We start from the raw sequence: 19,114 nt of genomic DNA on the forward strand, positions 1-19,114 counted from the left end.
TTTATTTTTATTTTTTTTATGTGTGTGTGTGTGTGTGCGTGCGGAGTCCTGTCTGTGCCCCTCAACAATAATATTTAACTATTAATCACAGTTTTGCTAAATAAAAGGATCTTCTTGCATCAGTCACATGATCACATTTAACCAATGATCGCCCTTGACGGCAGAACGCGCTGGTTACGAGCCGGGAAAGAGCTCACAAAGAGCACGCGCATTTTTAGCGGTCCAGACCTGTAGAAGAAACACAAGTTAACTCAGAGACACAGACTGATGCGACAAAACCAGTAAGTAGGTGTACCGCGTACACTGTAGTGTGTAGCACACAGGAGTATTAGCTTATTACGTACACGTTGGTAAGCTGTCTTGTGGCAACTGACGAACTGAAACAAACGAGCGTGCTGTGTGTGCAACAGCGCGACAAACGTTACCTGTCCTTTTATTAACTGCACAAGTAATGCTGGTCACAGCTGCTGGCTACCTGTGTAAGGCTGTCATGGGTCTGTAGCTCTGTCACCGTTTTAGGGAACATATTTAGTTTTAAAGTATTCAGAACATATTTAGTTTTAAAGTAAGTTTCCGGGCTTTTCCTGCCTTTCTGGAGGGATTATATTTCACTAAAAAACGATCTAATATGCATGTCCACATAATAATTATTATAATTATAATATATTAAAAACACACGCTGTATTTTAAAGAACATACATTAAGAAGCAGATTATATTAGATTTACATTTTAAATAAGACAAAATTTGGATTTTACAGCAGTAAAATGATTGTATCTCTACAGTTTAAAAATGTAATAAGATTTGCCCCTGCACAGAGTGGATAGTGAAACAAATGAAATCATCATAAATACATTATTTCATATTTATTACTTCCCCCTCCTCATTGCTTTATTATTGTAGCTCTAGTAATGAATAATAATGTAAGGATTCTGGATCAGCACCATGATGCCCATAGTATATACAGTATTCTGAAGAAGGTCTAAAATGTCACTGTGTGTGCATGTGTGTGTTTTATTTAGATGGATTTTTAAAAAAAATATTACTCATGATATAACATTGTCCAGACATGCCTGGTAAGGACATGAGGAGGAAACAGTAGGAGCTGTGTGAGGCTACTAAAGGCAGGGCTATAACATTTTTCTGTCATCATTTTATTATAGATTAAGTGCAAGAGTTGTTAGGTGTGGATAATTAGATTATAGTTTATTGCAATAGCAAGTTGTGCCTTGTTCTCACATAGCAAGTGGGAGAGTGATATATGAAATGATGGGATGGAAGGAAGAAGAGAAGCAAAGAGTGATTCACAGGCAGAGCCTAAATTATTTCTCACAGTTTTTTATTGCCTTATGGTTCCAAGCGCTGTCACCAATCTTTGCATTTTGTTATTATCTCATGACACTTGTTTAATCAGCTACCACCTCTCCTGTGGACTTTTTAATGTCTACAGTCTCAGATCAACACAGCCCTGCCCTTCCTATATTAGATTCTTGATGAATGTGTGTTGTTGTTATTCAGCCTGGTTCAATGTGCCCCTTTTTAACTTTGAGCACCCGCCCCTTTAAACCTATCTGCACGGCCCTGATGTGGAGTCAAATGCAGGACTCAATGAAAAATTGAAAAAATGGACTCTACACATGTTTTATAGTTTAGATTCCTGAAAGTAGCCACCCTTTGTTTTCTTGATATCGCTGCAAACCCTTGGCCTTCTCTCAATAAGTTTCATGATGTATTCACCTGAAATGGTTTTTCACTTCATAGATGTGCCTTATCAGGATTCATTTGTGAAATTTCTTGCCTCCTTGAGATGAGATCATCAGTTGTGTTGTGCAGAAGTCAGGTTGGTACACAGCTGACTTCTGACTGATACACCCTAAATATTGCACGGTTAAAAATAACCCAATTTGTAACCCAATGCTGGGTCAAATATTGTTGTTGTTTCAACTTAACAGGGTTGGGTTACTGGTTTGACCCAGCACTCTGGGTTAGGATAACTATCCAAAAATTGGGTTAAATTGACCAATAACCAACTTGAGGTTAATAAAATTGGGTCGAAACTCAAAACCTATCACTAGTGTTATATTACCTTTAGCATTTAGGTTAAGATTTCTACTTACTATAAAATTCAGCATATAAAAACTAGATTCAAAACAGATTTTCTCAAAAATACGTTTATTGCCATATGATACATAGAACATACAGCAAACTTCATACAAAATATATCAATGAAAGTAAAATGCAAGTAAAAAAAAAATGTACCAAAAAATATATATAATTTATTATATCGATTACTTCAAATCAGTCTTTGGTTACAGCACATGTTAATACACATGAAGACATGCTATGTAAAGTCAGCTCTGTTTTAGAACAAATTACATGTAAAAACTCTTAACTTTAAAAAACTGAAGAATTTATGATTTTTTCAGTACTTAACATCTGTGTTGGTCAAGTTACTTGAAAAAAGTAATCAGTAACTAATTACTGATTACTCCCCCCAAAAAGTAATCCCGTTACTTTACTGATTACTTATTTTCAAAAGTAATTAATTACTTAGTTACTTAGTTACTTTTTAAAAACACGATTTACAACCTGAAGAGGTGATAAAGCGATAGATCTTTCAGCCCAATTCTACTTTTTCTACATAATCCATCATACAAAATGTAATCAAATGGAAAAGTCTCTTTTTTTTAACTTGTTTTATCAGTTTTAATCCTTTAACTTTATGCATCAAATAAATATTAAATTATATGCACCATTCTCTGACTTGAAGAACTTAGTTTAATATTTAAACTTATTTTCTGCACATTCCAGCACATAAAATAAAATATTTTTTGTGTTTACACTCACTCTTTCAAATAGATGCAAGTAAAACACAGCAGAAAATAAATAAAGTCAAAGACTCAGTGGTCGTTTTGCTCTATTTTCACCTGTAAAGCAGGACTGGGGGTAGGCGGAGGTTTACCCTGGTGCAGGTGTGCTGCGGTCAGTTGACGAATCCGCGAGTTTCTCTGTGAGTTTCCCATTACGTCGTTGCGCACTCGGTGCTTGCTTGAAAGTTTAGGGGGGTTTTTTCGCTGTAAAAAGTTTTCTTCCCACGCACAACGGACGCTAATGTTTTTGTCACTTTTTATGGAATCAAACTCAAAATAAGGTCAGTATTTCCAAGCTTTAAACGCTGCACGCTCATACTCGCTCCCACAATCGATATATGATCCATTGTTGATCTGGACACAGCTGTTGTCACCAACGGCGCACTTGCTTACGTCACTGTCATGAGACATTCTCGCAAAAAAATCACGGTTTTAGTAACGCAGTAACGCAGCGTTCCTACGGGAAAGTAACGGTAATCTAATTACCGATTTTGCAATAGTAATCCCTTACTTTACTCGTTACTTGAAAAAAGTAATCAGATTACAGTAACGCATAACGCGTTACTGCCCATCTCTGCTTAACATACATCAACACTTGGCAAGACTTAGAAAAGTGGCAAGAGGGAATCTCCTTCTCAGATAATTTCATGCACCTTTATGAGCAACATTTTACGCTTCCATCATAGCTAAATGAGCTCTCACTCGATTTGTCATATTCAGTGTTGGGAATAACGCGTTATTAAGTAACGCGTTACAGTAACTACGTTATTATTGTGGTAACGAGCACGGTAACTAGTTATTATGCCAAAATCAGGACCGCGTTAGTCGTTACTGGGATTTAGATAGGGTCGTTACTCGTTACTTCGTGTGGTGGCTGTCGCGGAGCTTCCACAGATGCAGTAACATTAGCAAGTGGTGGAAGCCAGCAGGTGGATGAAGGAAAAGGGAGGCAAGAGGAGAGACCCGAAGCGGCCGCCGGTCCGAGTGTGAACTGAACTTCAGGTAAGAAGTTATGACCTGCAGTCTCTCTGGGTCAGATATAAACCAAGTTTAGGTGCAGTTTATTTTCGTTGTGCTGACTTTTTCCGTACTGCGTGCTAGCTAGCATGAGGGAGTTTCTATACAGCTGGGTGGGTGCTATGAAGTTAATGGTACGCTGGAGCCACTATCAGGGACAAACAGAGACTGCAGCGTGTTGTGCGCTCTGCTGAGAAGGTGATTGGCTGCAGACTCCCATCTCTGCAGGACCTGTACACCTCCAGGACACTGGGGCGTGCAGCTCGGATCTCAGCTGACCCTTCTCACCCTGGTCACAGTCTGTTTGACCTGCTCCCCTCAGGCAGGAGGCTCCGGTCCATTCGCACCAGAACCTCTCGCCATAAGAACAGTTTCTTCCCCTCTGCTGTTGAACACATGAACAATAACCATAAGACTGTTCCCACCACTAACACATGACCCTACGCTGTGTTCACTGCATCATTCAATGTTTGGCACTGATCACCACCTGCACTCATGTACATATCTATCTACTTAGCACTTTTAATTCTTATTCTTATTTTTATTTTAATGTCTATTTTAGCGTAATTTATGAAAGTATGTTTGCACTGAAGCACCGCAGCAATTTCCTAATGTTGTAAACCTGCTCAACATTTGGCAATAAAACCCTTTCTGATTCTGATTCTGATGATGTTGCACTTTATTTTGTTCATAAGTTATTAGAGTTGCCAACCGTCCAGTCTTGTATTCAGAGAAAATATTACGCGTTTCTTATTGAGGTGAAAAGGAACAGTTTGTCCCCTAATTCAGCTACAATGAAAAAGGCACAAAGCTGGAGTTATTCTGTGTCTTTACGCTGCACAGCTGCCTCTTCTTCTTTCATTCTCCCCCCTCCCTCTCCCGTTTCAACTTCAATCATGAAAACTGATCAGTGATCAGCTGATCGGCTCTCTTGTTTGTTTATCGCCCACTTTGCGCCAAAAGAGGAAACCAGCGGATGTCGCGCTAAACCGGGGCGACCGTGGCTCAGGGGGTTGGGAAGCGTATCTGTAACCGGAAGGTCGCCGGTTCGATCCCCGGGCTCTCTGTCCTGGTCGTTGTGTCCTTGGGCAAGACACTCTACCCTACAGCCTACTGGTGTTGGCCAGAGGGGCCGATGGCGCGATATGGCAGCCTCGCTTCTGTCAGTCTGCCCCAGGGCAGCTGTGGCTACAACCGTAGCTGCCTCCACCAGTGTGTGAATGTGGGAGTGAATGAATAGTGGCATTGTAAAGCGCTTTGGGTGCCTTGAAAAGCGCTATATAAATCCAATCCATTATTATTATTAAACAACAGCAGCACGTTTAAGCTTGATCAGCTGTTGTTAGAATTTATTTAATATTAATTTCTAGTATCAGCTGATGTTTGCTGGAGCCATCCATCCATCCATCCATCTTCATCCGCTTTATCCGGGGCCGGGTCGCGGGGGCAGCAGCCTAAGCAAAGAGGCCCAGACCTCCCTCTCCCCAGCCACCTCCTCCAGCTTATCCGGGGGAACACCAAGGCGTTCCCAGGCCAGCCGAGAGATATAATCTCTCCAGCGTGTCCTGGGTCTGCCCCGGGGCCTCCTCCCGGTGGGACATGCCTGGAACACCTCACCCAGGAGGCGCCCAGGGGGCATCCTTGTCAGATGCCCGAACCACCTCAGCTGGCTCCTTTCGATGTGGAGCAGCAGCTGCTCTACTCTGAGTCCCTCCCGGATGGCCGAACTTCTCACCCTATCTCTAAGGGAGAGGCCAGCCACCCTTCGGAGGAAGCTCATTTCTGCCGCTTGTATCCGCGATCTCGTTCTTTCAGTCACTACCCACAGCTCGTGGCCATAGGTGAGGGTAGGGACGTAGATCGACCGGTAAATTGAGAGCTTCGCTTTTACACTCAGCTCCCTCTTCACCACGACGGACCGGTGCAGCGTCCGCATTACTGCAGCCGCAGCCCCAATCCGTCTGTCGATCTCCGGCTCTCTTCTCCCATCACTCGATGCTGGAGCCACAGCTGCAAAAAAGCTGCTGGTCATGATATGGTTTGGTTATCTGGTGAGAGGGAAACATGAAGATGAAACCAGGAGATGTCCTTACTGGATCATCAGAGCTGAACAGGTGATGGAGAAACAGGTTTACCTTTTAGGTGACATGAATGAGTTGAAGGGAAGTTATGAACTGTTTCTGAGAGACAAATAACCCCAGGATCCTTTTTTAGGTAGCTGACAGCTGGTAACTGTGCAGGGGCGGATCTAGCAAAGTGTTGCCAGGGGGCCAGGTAGGGCATTAACAGGGAAAGGGGGGGACAAAGAAATACTTTTCTTTCTTATTCTCATTTAAAATGTCTGGCTTTTAATAAATAATTATCTGAATCTTACAACAAACGATTGATAGATTAATGCATATATACCATCAGAACAGTGTGCATCACTGTCACAACAGTGTTTGTTTTCATTCAAAGGGTTTATGATTTTTCCTATAATGGTGGTCTCTAGTCAAAATGCCCGGGCCAATTTTCTGTCCCAGTCCAGCTCTGTATGCAGCTCATGTGTAGTCTGGTGTTACCTACATCTTCCTATTCAGAAGGCAGAATTTCCGAGTTCTGAGTACAATCGAGAGCACCACGACTGCAGTTTTTGTGTTGGATGTAAAAGGCGCACATGACGCTGTGACGTAGGCTAGAATCATGGCAGCAGTCAATGACGGTCCAGGCGTGGGATTTCTCTCGTGGAAATATGCACATTATCTTTTCCTTTCTATTGGTAGGTGGCACAGTGCACTTGTGGCAAGTAAGCAAGCTAGAAGACTGGCAAAGTTATGGAAGCAACACATTAACAAGAGAATTCTGAGTAAAACCAAAGTTACTTTCCCTAGTAACTAGTTACTTTGAAACTAACGAATAACTTGAAGTAACTGAGTTACTTTTGAGAGAAGTAACTAGTAATGTAACTAAGTTACTATTTTAAAGTAACTTACCCAACACTGGTCATATTTGGTTCATGTCCTGGGATTCATCTATTCTTGGGATAGATGACAGTGTGAAGGAATTCCCAAACCTGGGTGCATGGGTAACTTGCATTAAAAAAAACAAACAACAACAACTTTGAAGCAGCCATCAACAGACCTTAGACTGCTAGACAGTAGGGCTGCCACAAACGATTATTTTGATAGTCGACTAGTCACCGATTATTTTTGCGATTAGTCGACTAATCAGATCATCATCCATTGAATGTAAAAGTACAGCTTATTGCACCAGCAGCATCTGCTCTTATATAACTATCATTAGCTTACAGCTTTAAGTGTTTAAGGTCTGTGCTAACTAAAAATAAAGACAAGATGATAGTTTATTGAATTTTAATTAAATGTGCAGATTGTTTCGGTGGAGTTTAATAAACTCAGCCGATTTACTCAGGAACAAATAAAATACTGAAAAAAGCCAAACAATAACATTTTTAAGTTATCTAAGTGACTTATATATGTTTAACCTGAGTAGGGCGGTGGGTTTGAAAATGATCTGCCGGGAGTCCGGTGCTCTCATGGCCCCCGGCTAGCTATCGAGCTAGTGGGTAACAGACGTCTCCGAAAACGTCGGAGCGCTTTTGAAAATATGTGGTGTCTTGATAAACTGAGCAGATATTTGAGGTTTACACAGCTACATTCTCGCCTGAAAATATGTTAAACTTTTATTTTGTGACCTAGAAAGAATAATAAGAGTAATATTAAAACTAACTAGCTGCCGCCATTGTTGGAAACTGAGCTGGGCTGCGCTATGAATTCTGGGACAAAGCTACTTCTTCTTCTTCTTCTTCTTCTTCTTCTTCTTCGGGGTTTAACGGCAGCTGGCATCCTTGTACATGCAGTGCTGCCATCTTCTGTTTCAGTCCGTTATTACACTCTTAAATCCTACTACTTATTCCTGCGTCTTTTGGGATCTTACAAAGCTTCAAACGACGCGTCGACTATTAAATCAGTCGTCGACGATTTTGATAGTCGACGTAATCGTGACTAGTCGATTAATCGTGGCAGCCCTACTAGACAGAAATCCAGTTGCTGGCCTATGAGTTCTGCAAGGGCTGAGCCATGCATCCTAAAATTTTTAAACAAAAGAAAAGAAAAGGCAAAGGTCAGTAAAGTAAGATGTAAACATACACGGCAGACCCAGTGGCATTTTGATACTGTTTATTAATACTTAGCCGGTTGCTGTTTACAACGCACACAGAGCTGCAGCTCTCCCGCTGCCCGCTCAACATTACCACAACAACCACAACCACAGGACCCAGTACAATATTTAATTCGGCGGGGCGTGATTGCGGATGCTGTGCAGGTGCGTCCGGGGCCTTGAGTGCCAAAATGAATTAATTATTAATCATTAAATGATTAAATGTGTAATTAATTATACAAATTGGAATAATCAGTTAAACAAATATGTTATTATTTAATGGTCATTCATTTAATTTAAAATGTTTAATTATTGTTGTTGGATTTGTATTGTTGATTATCATTTATGCTTAGAAATATCTACTTATATATGCTTAGAGTTTTATAATTAGTTGTAGATTGATAGAGGTTTGATGCTTAGTAGTCTGCAGAGACATTGTGTGCATTCCAGAGTGCTCTGGGAGCATGGGAGAGGTCGTACCTTGTCTTATTGTTTTATGGTAGGATAAATGTATCTATATCTGTTTTAGTCTAAGTGCCTTTTGTTTAGATGAACTGCTGGACTTCCAGACCAGCAGGTTTAGGGAAGTCATTTATGGGGTCACACTCTGACCCCACACACACACACACTTACAAAACCACAGGCAAGGTACTCTTTGTGTGTATGTAGACGTCATATGTTAATGAACCTATGTATATTCATGTAACCTCCATAAAAGAGCAGTGTTACGGGGGAGCGCACGAGAGCAACTGGGGTCAAGCGAAGGAACGGCGCTTGTCCGGTTCTCTCCCGTGCACGAGAAACATGAAGAACTTTGCCTACTCGTGTCTTGCTTTGCTGTGTAATTACATTGTCTTCAACGTTCCAGTGCATAGGGTTAAGCTACAAACCTATCAATTGTATTTAATTCCATTTGTAATTAATTAATGATACATTTAATTTTTTATACTGTGGTGGACCACCAGGTGTCTCCAGTGTGAGGGGAAGTGAGAGGGTTAGGTTTTGGTGCCTTGAGTGTTTAGTTGTGATAAGCCGAGATTAAAGTTGGAGTGAAATACTGGGATCTCTCGTGTTGTGCTTACAAACCTCCACAATACATTTAATTAATTATTGATTTATTTCCAATTTTAATAAACTATTGAAACATTTAATCAATAATTTAATGATGTATTTAATTAATTCACATTGGCACTCCTGGCCCAGCTGCTGTGTTCATGAATTGGATTTTATTTCAATCTAACCCATCAAAGTCAGCGTGCAGGGTTAACGGTGATCAAGTCAAAACCATTACTTTTTACAGATAGCCAGTCTTTTAGTATGGAATGCCAGGACTGCCATAATGAATTAATTAAATACACCATTAAATAATTAATTAAGTGTGGCAATAATTAATTAAAATTGGAAATAATTAATTAAAATTGGAAATAATTAATTAAAAATGTTTTTGACACATTTAATTAATTAATTATTAACACATTTAACTAATTATTTAATGGTGTATTTAATTAATTCATTTTGGTACAGTTGACTCCTTCAGGTCTCACCATGAAAAATTTTTATCAACCTCACCCATCAAACCCAGGGGGCGGGGTTAACACTGATCGAGTCAAAACCATTGCTTTGGCCTGGTGGCCATTGTTTTTAGCACACAACAACTGGCATGTGGAAACTAACAGAACTGAACTTTGAAAAACCCTGTGTGGAGATACAGAAATTATTTTATTGGTGCCATATAATCTGCATCATTATAACTGCATTAATAACATTCTTTACAGCATTATTCCATTTAGTAATGGAATAATCCTGTGACACTAAGTGTTCTTTCAAATATAATATACTTAAAGGTCTCTATCATTCATGGGGTGACTTTTTTACTGACTGTTAATAAATACCATATTATGTGGGAAATAAATAAATGTGAGATTAAAATGATAATTAAACTGACAATATCAATTTCCATATAAACACATTTCCTCATTGCCTTATGTAAAAATCATCTTCCCTTTAGAGTATATAATGAACAATCAACAATGTTTCACAGTGTTTTATTTTTTATTTTTTATAGTTATTCTATAGATGGAATTAGTGAGGCAGATTTTTTAATATGAGATAAAAACAATAAAGATGTGTAACATGAAGTCAGACTGCCAGGACATTCATGTAATTCTCGCGATCATTTTATAATATAGGTGCATCACAATATAGGTGCAAGGCTTCAGTTGGCTGTACATCAACCACTGTTGCCTGCAGATGTCACCCATGAGTGTAATTAATGAAGGTTAATGAACCAGTTTTTGACACAGTGGTTCAAAGAGGTTCAGAGCTTCATGAAACCTCTGTTTGCCATCACTAGGCGCAAGAACCTAAACCAAATTCCAAAATGGGGGTGTGTCACGGAGGAGCGCCACACCACAACTGCACTCTGGGGGCTTTTATAGATCATTGGCACAATGGCAGCAGGGCTTGCCACTTCCATGATGGCAACAAGTCACACCAGTTCTCCGAGCCTATAAACTAGATTTGCCACACCAACAGGCTGGCAAATCTAGTTTGTAGGCAAAAACATAAAATGCAAGACTTGACTAATAAGCTAAATAACAAGAGCCACTGGAGAGTAACATAATATATAAAAAATACTGACAACCTAAAGGTCCAAAGGACACGATGAATAAAACCAAAACAATAATTATTCAAAAAGTTATGAGCCCCAGAATTTCAAAACAAGTGCCAGGTACTGTGATATTTATTAGCAGAATGGAGAAGTGTTACTTCTGCTGGTGGGGGGAAATCCCACAGTGGAAATATTATTATCATCATTTCTAAGAGTGTAATAATTGGAATTGGAATGAAAAGAAAAGAAAAGCAGAAACACTGATGAGTTTTTTAAAAATTGTGTTTTCAAAAGATTTACTGAATTAAAAGTAAGAACAGAACAATATAAGAGCCTGATACAATGTTTTAATGTGTAATAAAATGTAATATATGTTATATCAGCACCTCATTATAAGTTAGACTACAATAAATGCGTTGATTTACATTCCACCACTGGGTTTCCTGTTTTTTATCTTAATATTCTTTGAAAGTAAGCAAATATAAAGAACAACAAACAGGATGTTATTCAGTATCATGTCTTTGTAAAAGATGTTTTGTACATCCAGTTTTTAATAAGAAGTGAAGCGATCCACAAAACATCAATAAATGATCAATCCTCCAGCAAATGCCAGTCTGATTCTTCTGGTTTCCTGTAATCTGCTGGATGCAGCTACTTCCTTTTTTGTTCCTTAAAAACTCTACATGGATAACTTGAGTCCAAGATAAATTAACTTTTGGGACCCTGGAGGAGGGATAAGCAGAATGTGCAGAAATTTCTACAAATGAGCTGCACTTATTTCATTTTTCAGCTTAACAAATCATTTTGAAGGTCAGATGTAGTTAAATTATACGCATAAACATGTTTAATATGATTCAAATAAATCTGAATTTAGCTTTTAGACTTGATAAAAGATACAGTTTAGTTTTATGGTACTGTATACATGTCATGGTCCGGAGTCTGCGACTCCGTGTTTATGTTTAGTGTATTAGTATTCTGTGGTTTTGGTTACCTTGGGTGTTTGTACTCTTCTGTTTCATGGTTCATGTTCCTATGTTCTGTGTCCCCCAGTCTGTGTTAAGTTGGTGTGTTGTGTCATTGCGTGTATGTGTTTCCTGTTTTATTGTGAAGGTCTGCGTCTTATGTGAGTGGTTTCAGTTTGTCTCCCTACTCTCGTCACGTAATCACTCCCAGCTGTGTTCCCCACCTGTGTGTAATCTCCCTGTGTTCTCTGAGTGTATTTAAGTTGTGTCTTCTGTCATGGTAGTTGCTGGTTCGTCTGTGTTGTTTCCCCTCGGTCTCCCTGCGTCTCCCCGTATGTATTTCCCCGGACCTCCCTGCATCCTCGTTTCTGGTTTGTCTTATTAGTTTACCCAGTTTAGGTTTCCAGTTTCATGTTTTGTCGCCACCGCTGTTTGTACTTACCCACCCCTGTAAATAAACACTCACCTGCACCAGAGCTGCCGCCTTTTTGGTCCCTTTCTACAATTCCACACGGCTTGCCCCGGCAATCCGTGACAATACACTACCAGTCAGAGGTCAGGTGTACTAGACTGACTTTTACACAACACAACTGATGGTCCCAGCTCCAGGAGGCAAGAAAATTCACAAATGAACCCTGACAAGGTACACATGTGAAGTGAAACCCATTTCAGGTGACTACATCATGAAACTTATTGAGAGAAAGTCCAGGGTTTTCAGTGCTGTCAACAAAGCAAAGAGTGGCTATTGTCAGGAATTTAAAGTATAAAATGTGTTTAGAGTTATTTATCTAGTTTTTCTTTGCTACAAAATTCCATATATCTTGCTTTATATATTTCATGTCTTCAGAATCAGAATCAGAATACTTTATTGATCCCTGGGGGAAATTATTAAATTTATTATTATTCAGTTTGTAGAAAGTAGTAAAAATAAAGAAAAACCATTAAAGGTTTGTCCAAACCTTTGACTGTCATGTCAACAGTCACTAGAGCAGGGGTAGACAACTCCAGGCCTCGAGGGCAGGTGTCCTGCAGGTTTTAGATGCGTCCTTGATCCAACACAGCTGATTTAAATGGCTAAATTATTTACTTAACATATCGTGAAGTTCTCCAGAGGCTGGTAATGAACTCATCACTTGATTCAGGTGTGTTGACCCAGGGTGACATCTAAAACCTGCAGGCTCAGGTAGAACAGAAAAACACTACAACCAGTCCATTTACCAGTGAGTTGAACCCAATTCTGCTCAATATTACTTTGATCTCTTTTTAAGCTTCATGGTGCGATCCTCCACAACAGTTGTAGTTTCTCATGTTGCCCTTTGGAAACATTTATTACCCAGCCTTTACTATAATATGACTAAACTATTTCCTATAAGTTTATTTAAATTACAGAGTCGGTCCCAGACTAGTGGTTCTTTAATCTGAAGGGCAACTGCCAGGAGACTCAACACCTTCGTAGATCATCGTGGCAGTGACAGGGAGAGATACATTGGTCATGTGTCAACAGAAGCAGTGCCAGATATATGATGCATTTAATCCAACCCGTTGCTGACCCCGCTGCTGTTGAGTCCATCAAAACTGCATTATGCTTTCTATTAAGGACTTGATTGTGCAATACAGTTCAACAGAGTTCCAAACCTCTGCATGTTTTCTGTTTAAGAGGAAATGTTGAGCTGGAGCCAGTCTGCTCTGTGAAACCGTCAGTGGGATGTTAGCTATCCCGATAGCTGGCCGATGGGTGTTCTGGGTGGTTTCTCACAGTCTCTGTGTCTTCCTTTGGCTTTTATCTTTCTAAAGAAATAAGAGGAGTAAATGTTCATTGATCTTGGCCGGTGGTCAGCCTGGTTCTAGCAGGGGGTAGGAGGAGCAGTGATGTGAATGTTGCTGCTGCTGCTGCTGTAAGTTTTTGCTTCTTTCGATTTGTTTATTGTTTTATTAATGAGAATTAAAAACATAAATGTAAATATTTGATCATATTTGATCATAAATGAAAGCAATGAATAAAGGTTATTACGTGACATTTACTTAATTAGAAGAAAAACACAGAGAATCATTTAATAAACATGATATACCTAGATTTTTTTTAATAAATGTGTTAAATGCAGACTCAGGTGAAGGTGAACACAAACTGTAGTTGTTTTCTTTCCTTATTGTAAACTATAATTAATTTTTTTTATATATTATATTTGTATTTTCTTTACACCAGAAGAAAATTAGCTGAAATTCTAGTAGTCTCATTGGACGCTAAAAGACTCTTTGAGTCTTTTTTTTACATCCTCTTTTGTGAAACAACACCGAATATCAGCAGCTTCTGTATTATACTGTTTGGCAAAGTCTCTGTTGTACTTCGCCATCACATATTTCCAGTAGTCTGATGCCTTAAAGCTCTCATCTGGAGGGATTTTCCAGTCTGGGTAAATTTCCTTGTATCTCTTGTAAGGGTGCCATTCATAGTTTGTATCACTGCAGCGAAAACACTGGTCACTGATCACAAGAGAAGAGCATATGTCAGTGATCAGTTTTTGTGTATTTGGCCAGAATATAGCCCATATGGTTTTCACTGCCCTATGCATAGCCAAGAAAACTGTCCTTATGAACTGGAAAAATAAAAATAATCTGAATTCTAACCAATATAGAAATTATCTATTAGATTACATTAGTCTTGATACAGCCTCTGCCACCACATCAGATCAATTGCTCTGGGCTCCTTTGATCAGCTCCATCACCTAGTGGGGGTGGGGGGTCATAGTTTGGTCCCGCCTTCACTGTTGTGATTGTTGTGTGGGTAGGGACAGGCTTAGGGCGTCGGGGGGTTCCCCGGAGGCATCTTTCTTGGGGGCTCAACCCGGGGTAGCGGTCATGTCCAATTAGGGGCTCTGTTGGCTCTCAGGTGACGGATTCCTCGTGGCTGTGTGCAGCGGGGCTAGGGGAGGGTCTGTGCTGACGGACGTGGGTTACTGACCTGGTAGCCTGGCTGCCCCTGGGTGGGTCCGGGATGGGCGTGAGGTTCTGGGGGCGCTCCGTCTCTGGGCTGGGGCCCTGGCTGGGCCTCGGGGGCTTGGGTCCTGGTTGGTGTGTTGCCGGGGTTGTGGGCGGGTGGGTGCATGGGGGCCCAGCCCTGGCGCAAGGTGCCGCCGGTGCGTCGAGCCACCTGGGGGGCTCTTCAACTGGTGAGGGAGGTTGTCACATCTTGCAGGAGCTCTCCTCTCTTCAGGAACTCTCTCTGCAGGAGGGGGAGATACAGGAGAGGTGGAGGAAGATCTCAGCCTGGGCGTCTATTGTCTTATGTAGTCTGGAAGATGAGTGGATGGTGGGGTGGGTGCAGTTTTCTCTGTGGTGGAGTTGGGTGGACTGTCCCGGGCTCTGTGGGGCCGGGCGGCGCTGCTGCACTGGGCCCCGGTCTGGATGGGCCTGGGCCCCCTTTCCCTGGCGGGTCGCGGAGTATGGGGGTGCCTACTGGGGTCAGCGGGGGAGCTGGCCCCAGGGAGGGGTCACTTGCCCTCCCTTCCTTCCCTTCCCATCTCCAGCTGCCTCCCTCTTCCCGCTCCACCACAACCACCCACACATGCAGGGCCTTGGAGTAGGGGTGTGTCACCAGGGTGCAGAGGAGGCTACCCCCCCCCCCCGTCCCCTTCTGGCTGCCTCTGTCTTAATTTTATCCCACAACTTAGACATTCACATTACTCACACTCTCATTACACATACATATAGGATCTTGGGGGTGGGCACGCTACACGGATTCCAAATGACCATCAGGGTGTACACCTCACCCCTGGTGTCGTTGCCCACCTCTCAATTTTAAATACACGTAGACATTGAGGGCTAGCAGGAGGGACTATGCGCTTACCTGCTGCTCTCTGGCAGGTAGCTCCATGCCCTCCTGGGTTTTAAATGCACCTTAGAACACACATGTGTAACCCAGTTCCTAAAATCATCTCAAACAAAAAGAGAAGAAAAATTAAAACATTTAATGTTCATTGTTCTGTTCTTACTGTCCCGGTTAATGAAAGTGAAATGAGATCAAAATATTTATTTAAACATAGAAGGGACGCAGATTATATATGATATGCTCTGGTCAAACAAGGGTTAAGTTTTCTCAGCGGGTTGATGAGCTCTGATGAGAGCCTATTGTTTTACTCCACTCCTCACATGTCAGCCAATCGGTGAAGCTCTAGGCAGCTCTTGTCCCTCCTTAGTACCAGCTCCCAAGTTTTCAGTCTCTTGCTTCTACAGCCGAACAGAGCAGAGGGACTAAAACTTTTGTTATCGGTAAGCTGGAGAAATTAACCTCTAACGAGTTAAAAAAAAAAACAAAAAAACATCTAAACTGATATTTTTCACAAATTATGTATTTGCACTTGTTGTTGTCAAGGGCAGAGCGAAACCGGAGGGTTTACTGAGCTGTGGCTCCACGTAAATGCTGAGCATCCACTCGACGGCGGTAAGCTAAATGTGGCTAATCAGACACATGATGTGCGGAGTGTGGGTACAGTTGTTGGATGTCTCTGAAACGCACTGTTGTTATGCTAGTTAGCTCATTAACTAAGTCATTAACATGTGAAAAGCTGTAAATGGTTAAAGCAGCTAAAAATAACTTTATGAGAGATAATTGTAAGCAGACTTTATCCTGCTTCTTGTTTAAATTTTGATGTCAATCAGTTGTTTTACAATACTCAGTATTGAACACTTGGAGGTAATTTTTAGTGTATTTCCACTTGTACTAGTAGGCCTATGGTACAAGCGGGATTAAGCACGTCTATTTTAATACTCCTATTTGTGGACTGAGTCCTTGTGTTTACGTGTTATTGAAATTGATTATTTGCACTTTGTTCAATTTCTGATAAGCATTTGCATATTATTCCATTTCTTAAAAGGGGTAATATACTTATTTATTTGTGATTAGATATATATGTACAGTGAGTTTATTTTGATGGATGTAATTAATGTTTACAATGAAAGTGAATTATATGGTGACTATAATTCCTGAATGTTTAAGACCTTGTAGATAATCTTTAATGTTACTGCAGGTTACAAATAATTGAACCTTGATACTGTGAAATTTTGGATATTGATACTCTGACCTTTGAAACTTGATATTTTAATGTTGTACAACATGACTGAACTGATGATGATTGAATTGACGATAGCTGATCTGAATAGTTGTTACTGCACTGTGACACTACTTTAGGTTAATTTGTGAGAGTTATCCTTAAAGGGCACGTGACATATATTTGGCCATTGTTTATAGGTCAGGTTTTTATATGGGACGAATCCAAAGACCAGGTCAGCGATTCCAGAACCCAGAGTGTTCCAGTGTTCACTGGATGGCGAGCCAACCCAAGATCCTAGGAGACGATGTACATATACACGCACACTCATTTGCACATTGATGGACTACAATCCTCTACTGTACAAGTAGTACGGTAGGACAGACAATCACACACACACTCCTTGTCGGACGAATTCTATTGGGATACACCTGTTTGTCACGGGCCCCACCGGTACCATTTGGACTTAAAAAAGACTAATTCTTTTACTTGTGCACAATTTTATTTAACCCTTGGGCGTTCCTCGTCAAAAAAGTTACCCTTTTGGGTAACTTTGGATTTTTGATTTTCAATATATCAGTCATTTTAATTCTATTTTTTTGCTACTTTGGGGGAAATTTTTATACTTGACATTCTGTTAAAACCTGTTGTGATACTGTGTTGTTTACAAATTTCTTTTACAAGGCTTAACATCACTAAAGTACTATTAAAGCCACACAACTGTGTTTGTCTGGTTTCTCTGTCATTCGTGTACCAGAGCTCTAAGAGTCGTTCTCAGTCTTCTGACACTAGCCCAAATTACTTATTACCTTGGTAATTATCCATTGGTACTTTATGTAACTCCACGTAAGTGCTACACATGCATCAACACTACAATGAGCGGGTGGAGGGAGGTTTGGAGTCTTCTCTCACCCCCATTCTCTGCGAGCTGCTGGAGCGGGGGGGCTAGAAGGAGGAGTTGGCCGTCCGACTGCGGTGTGGAGTGTGGGGCCTCCCTGCTGCTGCGGAGTCGGGGCGGTCTGCCTCTCCCCACCGCAGGGAAAAGGGTAACACCACCTGGGTCTGGGTGCAGTTCCCCCCTCCAGGGGCAAGGGTACCTAGACCCGGTTCGTAGAGGTTGAGTGTGGAGTAAGTGCATATGAGAGCATGAGGGTGGGAATGGATGTTTGTATCTGTGTGTGCCTGTATGTCTGTGTCTATATGTCAGGTTGGGTATCAGACGGTCTCTCATTCACCACTCCGCTCCTCGCTCACACACCAGCCGCCTCATTCGCCGGACCTCCACCATCGCCACGGCACAACGGCTACGCCTCCCACCTCGGCTCAACGGAGGCTACCGCGCCAGAGGCTCTGCTGTTTACCCTGGCCGCTTCCTCTTCCCGGAGAAAGCGGCGCACACGCCGCCATAAAACGGACTACTTTCAGCCACTCCCGATGGTGAGCTCCAGTGACTGTTTTTCGCACTCACCATCTGATTATTCACTTAAAACGCACAATAGACTCACTTCTGATTCATGGGGAGTCTCCCTCCTAGACGAGGACGTGGACTGGGAAGAGTTTTTCTGCTCTGGTCCAAAGACTGTAAATAGTGGTGGCAGAAAAACCAGAACAATCCCCAATAAACCTGCCAGTAACACACACACCGTCACTATTTCCACACCCGTTACTCAGTCATTTCCCACCAGCACGACAGCCCAGATTCGGCCTTCCCCTTCAGCCGTTTCACCTCCTCTGATGGCTAGGGCCCAGTCTACACCCACACCAGTGCCAGCTCCCAGGAGGAGGGCAGCTGCGACCCAGTCTACCTCCACACCCGCTTCTGTTTCTCAGGTGGGGCCACCTCCCGTGCCTGTCCCAGCACCCAGGCTGAGGGCAGCCCGAATCCAATCTGACCATCCCCGAGGCCCAGCCGAGGCTCTCCAGCCAGTGCCCTCATGCTCCGGAGGCTCAGAAGAGCTATCCCGCTTACTCACCAGCCCACCACCTGATCCAGCCTTTCACGCACTAGCTTTATCCCTGGTTAGGCTGGCTGAGGTGTCCCCTGCTCAGGCACCAGCCTTACTAGCCCAGGCTGTAGCATTAGCTCCCTCATTAGCTCAGTCTATAGCTCAGCCATCAGCTGTACCAACCTCAGCTCAGCCATTAGCCTCACCGACCTCTGTTTATCCGTTAGTCTCCTCAGTCCAGGCAGTTCACTCACCTGCCCTCCAGTCCCCTGTAGTTCAGTCTCCTCCTGCCCTCCAGTCTACTCTAGTTCAGTCTCCTCCTGTCCTCCAGTCTGCTCCTGTCCAGTCTGTAGTCCAGTCAGTCCAGTCTGCCCCTGTCCAGTCTGTCCCTGTCCAGTCTGTAGTCCAGTCAGTCCAGTCTGCTCCTGTCCAGTCTGTAGTTCAGTCGCCTCCTGTCTCCCAGTCGCCCATCCACCATCCCGTTCAGTTCCCGGACCTGCAGCCACAGC

The 19,114-nt window shown here is 42.1% G+C and overlaps 1 protein-coding gene and 3 long non-coding RNA genes across 6 annotated transcripts in view; 2 read left to right on the forward strand and 2 right to left on the reverse strand.

The window, feature by feature from the left end:
• The window catches only part of LOC309702106, a 212,598-nt gene that overhangs the window by 139,525 nt on the left and 53,959 nt on the right, over window positions 1-19,114 (reverse strand). The gene's annotated exons all lie outside the window — the stretch shown is intronic.
• The window catches only part of LOC309702113, a 226,520-nt gene continuing 207,899 nt past the window's right edge, over window positions 494-19,114 (forward strand). The window contains exon 1 of the long non-coding RNA XR_014275383.1: window positions 494-783. This is a non-coding gene — a long non-coding RNA (uncharacterized lncRNA). The remainder of the gene's footprint in view (window positions 784-19,114) is intronic.
• On the forward strand, window positions 15,844-17,196 carry LOC309702108. 2 transcript variants are annotated; one of them, XR_014275377.1, is made up of 3 exons: window positions 15,844-15,880; window positions 15,984-16,052; window positions 16,860-17,195. It is a non-coding gene; the product is annotated as an uncharacterized lncRNA (long non-coding RNA). The 2 variants fall into 2 exon arrangements; XR_014275378.1 differs by having other exon boundaries at window positions 15,857-15,880; window positions 15,989-16,052; window positions 16,860-17,196.
• Window positions 18,363-19,114, reverse strand: part of LOC309702094 (uncharacterized protein) — a gene marked incomplete at its 5' end in the record, with an annotated part of 43,032 nt that continues 42,280 nt past the window's right edge. The window contains one exon of the mRNA XM_082526515.1: window positions 18,363-18,499. Within this exon, the coding sequence (XP_082382641.1) occupies window positions 18,382-18,499 (118 nt within the window). The 3' untranslated portion in view covers window positions 18,363-18,381. The remainder of the gene's footprint in view (window positions 18,500-19,114) is intronic.

The sequence above is a fragment of the Aulonocara stuartgranti genome (genome assembly GCF_965226115.1).
Source record: "Aulonocara stuartgranti genome assembly, chromosome: 3".
Classification (NCBI taxonomy): domain Eukaryota; kingdom Metazoa; phylum Chordata; class Actinopteri; order Cichliformes; family Cichlidae; genus Aulonocara; species Aulonocara stuartgranti.